Source organism: Myotis myotis, unplaced genomic scaffold, assembly GCF_014108235.1.
Source record: "Myotis myotis isolate mMyoMyo1 unplaced genomic scaffold, mMyoMyo1.p scaffold_m19_p_11, whole genome shotgun sequence".
Lineage (NCBI taxonomy): Eukaryota > Metazoa > Chordata > Mammalia > Chiroptera > Vespertilionidae > Myotis > Myotis myotis.
Window position 1 is genome coordinate 78,281,572 of NW_023416315.1, and position 9,623 is coordinate 78,291,194.

The 9,623-nt window shown below is 40.1% G+C and overlaps 1 protein-coding gene across 1 annotated transcript; it reads left to right on the top strand.

Moving 5' to 3' along the window:
* Positions 1 to 3,304: 3,304 nt before the first annotated feature.
* LOC118666512 (GTPase IMAP family member 4-like) lies at positions 3,305 to 8,208 on the top strand. The gene is given in 3 exon segments (XM_036328957.1): positions 3,305 to 3,506; positions 6,741 to 7,156; positions 7,158 to 8,208. Coding segments are annotated over 3 exon segments (990 nt in total). The 5' UTR covers positions 3,305 to 3,448; the 3' UTR covers positions 7,674 to 8,208.
* Positions 8,209 to 9,623: the final 1,415 nt, after the last annotated feature.

Genomic DNA, 9,623 nt, shown 5'->3' on the forward strand with positions numbered 1-9,623 from the left:
AAGGTGTCTATTTAGGTCCTTTGCCCATTTTTTTATTGGATTGTTTATCTTCCTTTTGTTAAGTTGTATGAGTTCCCTATAAATTTTGGAGATTAGGCCCTTATCAGATATGACATTGGCAAATATGTTTTCCCACACAGTGGGTTTTCTCGTTGTTTTGTTGATGGTTTCTTTTGCTGTGCAGAAGCTTTTTATTTTGATGTAGTCCCATTTGTTCATTTTCCCTTTAGTTTCAAGTGCCCTAGGAGCTGTATCAGTGAAGAAATTGCTTCGGCATATGTCTGAGATTTTGTTGCCTTTGGATTCTTCTAGAATTTTTATGGTTTCCTGTCGTACGTTTAAAGAGAGCCAAATTTTTTAAACTTAAACTATATAGGTAGGTACATTGTTGTTAACTTAATTAGGGTACTCCTAAGGCTTAGGAAGAGCCACACTCAAGGGGCCAAAGAACCGCATGTGGCTCGCAAGCTGCAGTTTGCCAACCACTGGTTTATGTGATATATTGCATTTATTGATTTGCAAATATTAAACCAGCCTTGCATCTCTTGAATAATCCCACTTGGTCATGGTGTATGATCTTTTAAATATATTGCTGGATCTGATTTGCTAATATTTTGTTGAGGATTCTAGCATCTATGTTCATCAGGGATATTGGGCTATAATTCTATTTCTTTGTAGTGTCTTTATCTGGTTTGGGAATGAGAGTAATCCTGGCCTCATACAAAGCACTTAGAAGTATTTCTTCCTCTTGGATTTTTTAAAATTATTTGAGGAGGATGGGTATTAGCTCTTCTTTGAATGTTTGGTGAAACTCCCATGTGAAGCCATCTGGAGCAGAGCTTTTGTTAGTTGGGAGTTTTTAAAATTACTTCTTCAATTTCATCAGTTGTTATTGGCCTATTCATGTTTTCTGAACCTTCCTGATTCAGTTTTGGAAGATTGTATTTTTCTAGGAATTTTTCCAGTTTATCCAGGTTGTTCAGCTTATTGGCATATAGTATTGCAGAAGACCAAAGAAAAACCAAACAACTTTTAGAGAAAAGGAGGGACACTGTTTATTAACACTAGCGGACTCAGGAAATAACTTCCAAATCTGAGTAAAGAAACATGCAGGGGCTTCTCTTTTTATATCCTTCTGGGGTCTTTGTCCTACAGCTATGGATTATGTTTCCTGTCCCTTTAGTGGGTTTGGCAAGTAGGCCCCCAGCTGTTGGGGGTCTCCAGGCCATATCTGATGGTCTGGCCTGGCACCAGAGATAATAACCCTACCTCCATGGCAGTGCACTGTTCACAGTTTTATGGCCTCTGTATTTAGATAACAAGTTCTGCAAGACCAGTTTCTAGGACAGAGGTAGTGACTTAGTTATAGGTTATCAAGAATGTACACTGAGCTTGCTGGCCTGGATTTAGATTGCTAGACCCCCCCAAATATCAAGGTTACATAGCCTTTTAGCCTCCTCAATAGTTGTTCACATCTGTATTTCTGTGGTGTAGGTTGTTACTTCACCTCTTTCATTTCTCACTTGTCTTATTCGGGTCCTCTCTCTTTGTTTCGACTAGTCTGTCAAAAGATTCATCAATCTTGTTTACTTTTTCAAGAGCCAGCTCTTGGTTTAACTGATGTTTTGTACCCTTTTTTTAGTTTTTTTTTTTGTATGTTTTTGTGGGTTTTTGTTAGTTTCTGTAACATTTATTTCTGCTCTGATCTTTATTAATTCCATCCTACTTACTCTGGGATTTTCTTGATGTTCTTATTCTAATTATTTTAGTTGTAGTGTTAATATTTTGTTAGAACTTTTTCTTATTTTTTGAGGTAGGACTGGAATGCTATGAACTTTCCACTCAGGACTGCTTTTGCAATGCCCCAAAGATCTGGGGTTGCTGTTTGTTCATTTTTGTTATAGTTTCCAGGAAGTTTTTTCTTTCTTTTTTGATTTATTAATTTGGTAATGCATTCATTGCTTAGACTCCATGAGTTTGAATGTTTTTGAATGTTTTTATTGTAATTGATTCTAATTTCATGCTATTGTTATCTGAGAAGATTTTAACTTTGAGATGAAATATTTTATAAATGTAAATTAAATTAATCTGATTTAGTGTTTCCTTTAGGCTCACTTTTACCTTGTTGATTGTCTGAAAGATCTATCCAAAGATGCCAGTGGGGTGTTAAAATCCCCTACTGTGACTGTATTGCTGTCAATCTCTCTTAACATCCTCTAGAAGATTTAAAAAATATACTTAGATGCTCCTTCTTTGGGTGCATATTTATTTACCAGGATTATATTCTCTTGTTGAACTGATTCCATTAGTGTTATGTGGTGGCCTTCTTTGTCTCTTGTATCCTTTTCTTCAAAATCTATTTGGTCAGATATAAATATTGCTACCCTTGCCTTTTCTGTTTCCATTTGCATAGAAAAAATTTTCCTATCCCTTCACTTTCTGTCTGTGTGAATCATTTGTTCTGAGGTGGGTATCTTGTAGACAGACATATATATGGCTCATGTTTTCTTATCCATGCAGATGTCTGTGTCTTCTGTTGGAGTATGTATTCTATTTACATATAAGGTCATTATTGATAAGTACTTATTTCCTGCAATTTTTCTTTATGCCTATGTTCTTTTCTCTCAATTTCTTGTTCTTCTTAAATCATTCCCTTTAACATTTTCCCCATTGGCACTTGTTTTTAAGTTGCAAAGAGATAAGGTATTTAAAACATAATAGAATGTTTTTATGACTCCAAGCCAGTGATGGCAAACCTATGTCAGAGGTGACACGTGAACTCATTTTGGGTGACACGCATCGACAGAGACAAAAAATTGCATATTTCAAATATTTGTCTCTTGCAATGGACAGAGTTGGGCATCACTCGAGTAATATTATTTCTCACGTTACTCATGATCAATAATGCAATTCTAAAACTGGATGTAAACCTGTACATCGGTGTTGCGTAGCAAAGATACATAGTGAAAACATCCAAGATACATTGTTCCAATATTGACATTTATATAAAAAGGTTATGAATTGCACTATAAAGAGATTAATCTTTACTCATGACATTTTATTTTTACTCGAGTGACAAAATGCCCAATTCTGGAAACGGCCTCCTTATTGTCCACATGTGCCTGGGTAAGCTTCCGTGTGTTCGGGTGCATTCGGCAAACGGACGCACTTGATCGCCATGTTCGTTAGGAAAGGCGCCCAGAACCAGAGCTGAGGAAGCACTTGAAATATGTTTGTGTAGAGAAGAAGCAACAAGTGAAAAGGAACTGACAATGGGGGGGGGGGGGGAGGGGGGGAGGAGAAGTGTTGGGAAACAGGGAAGGTGAAATCAAGTAACAAGTTTATGGAAAATAGAAAAAACCGTTGGCTGCATGCGGTTTTGGTTGGCAGTTACTCTCCATTTCCCTAAAATGAGTTCTGTTTCTTATCTACAGAAATTCAAACTGTGATGGCAGCTCAATTGGACAGTACTCCTTCCAACTTCAGTGAACCCAGGACCGGCCATGGTGAGACGGTGCTTGGGTTTCCCAGACCAGATGGGACGGAGGGAACCTGGCAGTGGGTTCTCCTGTCCTCTCTGCCAGTCTTCATCTGAGCAAGAGCAAAATATTTCAACCCCATTTCTTCTTTTCTCTTAGTTAACTCAGCTTTTTCTCTGGAATTTCTGCACTGTCTCTTCATGACACCCCATAACCTCTAAGAGGAAGAGAGATTAAAGTATCCTGATTGATCCCAGGCTAGTGAGGTTTCTTATTTCCTACTCCAACAACATGGACACACCAGAAGGGCCAGTTGTAGCCTCTCTAGTTTCTCTGCCAATCTCTTCCGCCTGAGAGAAGACTGGGAAGGAGGAATGTGAGAGGAATTGATTCATTCAGGTCCTAATTTCCCTGCTCCTGGAGGCATGTTTTGGAGGTAGAATCCATTTGGAGGTAGAAACCAACAAATTCAACAGACTGGCTCACTCACTTTCTCATGCAACCCTCCTTTTACTTCCTTATCTATAGAAATCAACTGTATCAGTTGATTTTTTTGCTGGTTTGGTACCACACCACAACACAACTTAGTACCCTAAAACCTCAACCATTACTTTGGCAATCAATTTGGTAGATAGCTGGGAATTTTTTGGGTCTGGGCAACTGGGCTCATCTCAGCCAGACTTGCTCATGCACCGGTGCTAAGCCGGTGGTTCAGTACACAGCTGGATAATCTTTTTTTCAGATTAAATTAAGTGGGGTGACATTGATTAATAACATTATAGAAGTTTCAGGTGTACAATTCTATAATATATCATCTGTGTATTGCATTGACTCCTTCCATCACCATATATTTCACCCGCTTTACCTGCTTCAACCTCTTCCCACCCCTCACTCCCTCTGGTAACTGTCATATTGCTGCCTGCGACTATGAGCTTGTTTATTTGTATTGTTTGTTCCCTTGTTGCTTTCTATTTTATATCCCATGTGTAAGTGAAATCATATAGTTGTTTTCCTTTGTTCATCTGACTTATTTCGCTTAGCATACCGGTAATACTCTCAAGATCCAGCAACTGGATACTTTCGAATGGATAGTCCCATGGCCATGTCTAGTAGTTAGCAGGCTCTTGGGAAGGCCAGGGTAATAGGGATAACCGGGCCTTGTGTCCTTCATCATCAATCAGTTGCAGGGTTCTGAAGAGCAAGAGACATCAAGCTCCAGGGTATCAGCACTTTTGGGATGTACTTGCACCATGCTTCTACTGCCCTATTGCCCAGACCAAGTCACAGGGCCCACCCAGATGCAAGGTGTGGAGAAACAGACTCAGCACCTTGTGGGAGGAGCTGCAAATCCACATGCTAAAGAGGCATGTGTACAGACCTGGGATTAATTCATGGCCATATCTGCAGTCTATCAACAGACTGCCATATGCTATCAGCATTGGCAAATAGTTGCAGTGTTGGAGCTGGCCTTTGGTGACTTTTCATTTCACCTCCCATGATTGTCCTACTTCTCTCTGGATGACCAACTAATGCCCTCAGGATATCCTTAGGTTGGAGTCTTCCGCTGTGGTGCTAACTAAGTAATAATCTGAACTGCCACTCACATTTTCTCTTCATCATAGCCATCCTGTAGCAACTGCTCTCAGCTTCAGGAAATTTACTTCTCTCATCTAAGAATTCTGGTTATCAAATGTGGGATACTCTGCCTTAGGAATGGTTTTGCTAATCCTTGGATTAGCAACAGCTTCACCATAAAGTGTGTGTGAGAGGGAGAATAACAACTGATTTTTTGGAAGATAGAGTGGGGGGGGGGGTCTGCAAAATCTCTGCTGTTTGATTGAAATTTTTGAAAAATCATTCCAATGTACAGAATAGAAAAAGAGGGCACAACAGAATTAAAGAGACCACTTAGGGGACTAGCTGAGTCATTGATAGTGATCGTAGCTTGGGCTAGTATGATGGTCTTCAATTGGAGAGAAGCAGTCAGATTTGGGAACTAGCCAATGGGTCATATCTGGAAGGCAAGGGAAATAGAGGAATCCAAGGAGATTCCCAGTTTTGTCTGAGGAACTGGATGAATAGTGATGATATCTCTAAAAAATAAAATGGAGTTTACAATCATGTCAACAATACTGTCAGTTTGGTGATGTATGCATCGACTCAAAGCAGAGACAGGTCATTGTAATCCAGGTTTCCTCATGCAAGAGTTCAGTTTTATTAAAGGGCTGTGCTGACAGAGTCTTCCTTCAGGTAGAAACGGGCTCTCAGATGTGCTCGTCAGTTGACTTCTATGGTCCCTGTCTGTGCTGAACAAATTCTGAAGATTTCAAGTTTATAAACACATGGAAGAGATAAACAGAGAATTACTGACTAGAAAGAGGAAAAAGACCTATATAGATGATTTGGTGTTTAACTTGAGACACAGTGGTATTTAAAACATCATTCAGGTGGTAGGCTATGCTGTTCTTTAATTAACGTCCAGGTGTCCTAAGAAGTAGACATGTCTAACCAAGTGAAACTAAAAAAGTATAACTCAACTGATGCTACTCTGTATGAGTTGTTATTACTATTATTTATGTATCAAGGGATTTTAGAGTAACTCCAGAGAACTCTCAATACTTTCTGGATAGAAGTCTTCTATGTACTAATTTAAGATAGGAAAACTTCAGAAGATTTCTACATTTTGGTCATAAATTAAAAGTATGGCATTTTGCTCTCCTGTGGTTCAGAATCCCTGAGAAGATGGATGCATATGTGAAATATGAAGGAACACTTTGTCTTTCTGCACATGTGCCCTTTACTCCCTTTCATGGTGGGATGGCTTGAATCAAACACCTATGTGACTTCTTAATGGAAAGAATAAAAGTTCCATTTTGGATATCATTTGAGGGAAGGGGATCTTCCACTGTGATGTCCCAGAGTCATATTTTGTGTTACTTCCTACATTAGCTTATGAAGAACAGCTACCAGCCGTGGCTCAGAGTTCTTACTTGTACCATTTTGCACCTTCTTCCATAGGCATCTAGTTTCCACAGGTCAAAGAGAGCAACCCAAGGGACCCCTGAGAAGTTCCCGGCATTCCCCACCTCCTTTAGGAGGGAGGTGAGGCCCAGGTGTTCCACAGACTTCCTGTGAGTGCAGAGGTGGCTCACTGACAGGACACTAGTGGGCAATAGAGAAAAACCAGTGGGCAGGGCCTTTGCATCAGGAAAGTTTGGAGGTCAATCCTAATGCTGTGTTTTTTGTTTCCTCATGTCCCAGGGCTTAGAAACCAAGACCCCAGAGATTCACAACTGCGACTTGTCTTAGTGGGTAAGACTGGAGCAGGAAAAAGTGCCACAGGGAACAGCATCCTTGGAAAGACAGCATTTTGTTCCAGAATGGCAGCACAATCCATCACCAAGGTCTGTCAGAAAGGGAGTAGCATGTGGAATGGGAAAGAAATTGTCGTCATGGACACACCTGGCATTTTTGACATTGAGGCAGGGAATGCTGACACACAAAAGGAGATTGCCAATTGCATCCTCCTGACCTCCCCTGGCCCTCACGCTGTGCTCCTGGTGGTCCCTCTGGGCCGGTACACAAAGGAAGAACAAAAGGCTGTGGAGAAGATGCTGTCAATGTTTGGATCCCAAGCTAGGAGATACATGATTCTCTTATTCACCCGGAAAGATGAACCTGGATGGCATGGAGTTCCATGATTACTTAAAGGAAGCCCCAAAAGTCATTCAAGATCTGATGGAGCAGTTCAGGGGTCGTCACTGTGAGTTCAACAATAAGGCGACAGGGGCTGAGCAGGAGGCTCAGAGGGCACAGCTGTTGGACCTGGTCCAGCGCATGGTGACGCAGAACAAGGGAAGATGCTACACTGATGAGATGTACCAAAAGGTTGAGGAGGAGATTCAGAAACAGATTAAAGTGAAACAAGAAAAATACAAAGCTGACCTGGAGAGAGAGAAAAGGCAAATAAGAGAGAAATATCAAAAACAAATCAGAAACCTGAAGGATAAAGTGGAGCAAGAAAAGAGAAAGGCAGAACTGGACAGGGAATCGGCAGAAAGGGAGATTTGCCATCTAAAAAGGCTGCAGGGAGCCAGAGATGAAGTTGAGAGTCAGCAAGGTACTTTTACACTTAACATAATCAAAGGTTTGATCACTTTACCTTTTTTCCTTAGACTATTCAAGTGCATTTAAGATTTTTAAAAATCTGTTTCCTGCGATTTTCAAGTGTTCCTTCCCATAGAACTCATTCCCCAAAGTCAGAGTTCTCTGTTTTTGTTCTTCAAGTTCTCAGGACTAGGTGTTTAGTAAAGTTTCTTATTGGCAATTGGTAGATATCTGTTTCATTTATTTAACAGGGATGAGACACATTCTCAATTTGTGAAATTCCAAAATAGAAAGTATGGATGCTCCCTATCTTCTAAACTATTTCTTACAGACAAAGAGAGGGAATGCAGGAGACCAAAAGACAATGATTCTCTAGCGTCTTTCTAGATTGGAACATAATCTCTCCCTGTGGCTTCTAATCCACATTTTTGCCTTTGGGATGACAATGACCTTTTTACCCATATGGTTAAAGAAATCAATTATTTGTATTAGGTAATGGATAGCTAGAATGCTTATAGAATTCTTTCTAAATGTGCCAAAGCCGGTTTGGCTCAGCGGATAGAGCGTTGGCCTGCGGACTGAAAGGTCCCAGGTTTGATTCCGATCAAGGGCATGTGCCTGGGTGCAGGCACTTCCCCAGTGGGGGATGTGCAGGAGGCAGCTGATTGATGTTTCTCTCTCATCGATGTTTCTAACTCTCTATCTCTCTCCCTTCCTCTCTGTAAAAAATCAATAAAAAAAATATATTTTAAAAAAAAGAATTCTTTCTAAATGAACATAAATTTGTTGAATTACATTCTTTCAAAGGACTGAAATAGGTCCTTATCATCTGTCCACTCAAGAAAAAGGAGTTGTCTGAAAAACAGATTTTTCAGAACTCGACTAAGTGAAATGCCAGAAAGAGTAAAAGACAGATTCAACAGCTAAGAGAACAATGTTAAGTGTGTTCAGATGTTTCTGTAGAAAGTCTTTGAGCAACCTCAAGGTAACCACTTTTCTGAATAACTAGTTCTCTTCTTCTCTTGTGAAATTAACTGTTGCCACTGCACCTCCATCACCCCACGCCTTGATTACTTACTGCTAGGTGGGTCATCCCCACACTGCTTCCCCTTCCCACTTCAATTGTTTGCTTATTGTTACTACAATAAAACTTTTCTATTTTCTCATATTTGTGCAAAAATGTAATTTATTTTATTTTGGGAAATACCACTAATATTTCTTATAAGAATACAGAGATGAATTTCACTTTTTGGTAAAACTACAAGACGGTTTTGGAGCTTGGCTTGGTCTACCCCTAAGATCTCTCTCATTTCTCCTGAAAGCTTTGTTAATGTAAAAACATTGAAACCTGTAAAGAATTTTTGTGAGTTTATTTCAGCCAAACTGTCAACAGTTGCTGGAAAGCAGAATCTCAATGAATTGGGTTAGTGCTCCTGAGAATGGTAGGCTTTCATCTATTTTTATACATTGCAATCAAAGGAGGGGACATAGATGGGTTACATGAAATCCATTGGTGACAGATTAGAGAGGAGGGAGAAAGCAAAAGCAGGTGCAGGGGGTTGGGGGAGGGGAACCCTTGGGATTGGATAAAAAGTAAAATGATAGACACATACTTAGGTGGATGCAGGATAGTCAACAATTAAGATGATAACAATAACAGTGAAGGACCCCAAGGGGTCCGAAAAAAAGGAAGTTACAAGTTACCCAGACATTTCAAGGATATGTTATCATAGACACAAAAAGATAGATAGGCTCAGGTAATGTAAAGGTTGACCTTGTCAGTGAAGATACAGGCCTAGGAGGTAACTATCCACCCTAACTGCTTTTAGTTAAAGTTTAATTTCAGACCATTTTTTTGTGGTTACTTTAGGTCTCTGAGTTTGCAGGACTTCCCTGAGTTTGTCAGGTTAGCATGTGGCCCCTTTCGTCCACACATCCCCCTTCTGGTCATAAATCAATCCAAAGGATACATTGATGACCAACCTTTTGGTTGGAAAATGGAGTCCCACGGTGCTAGGAAGGCTTATTCGCAGGATG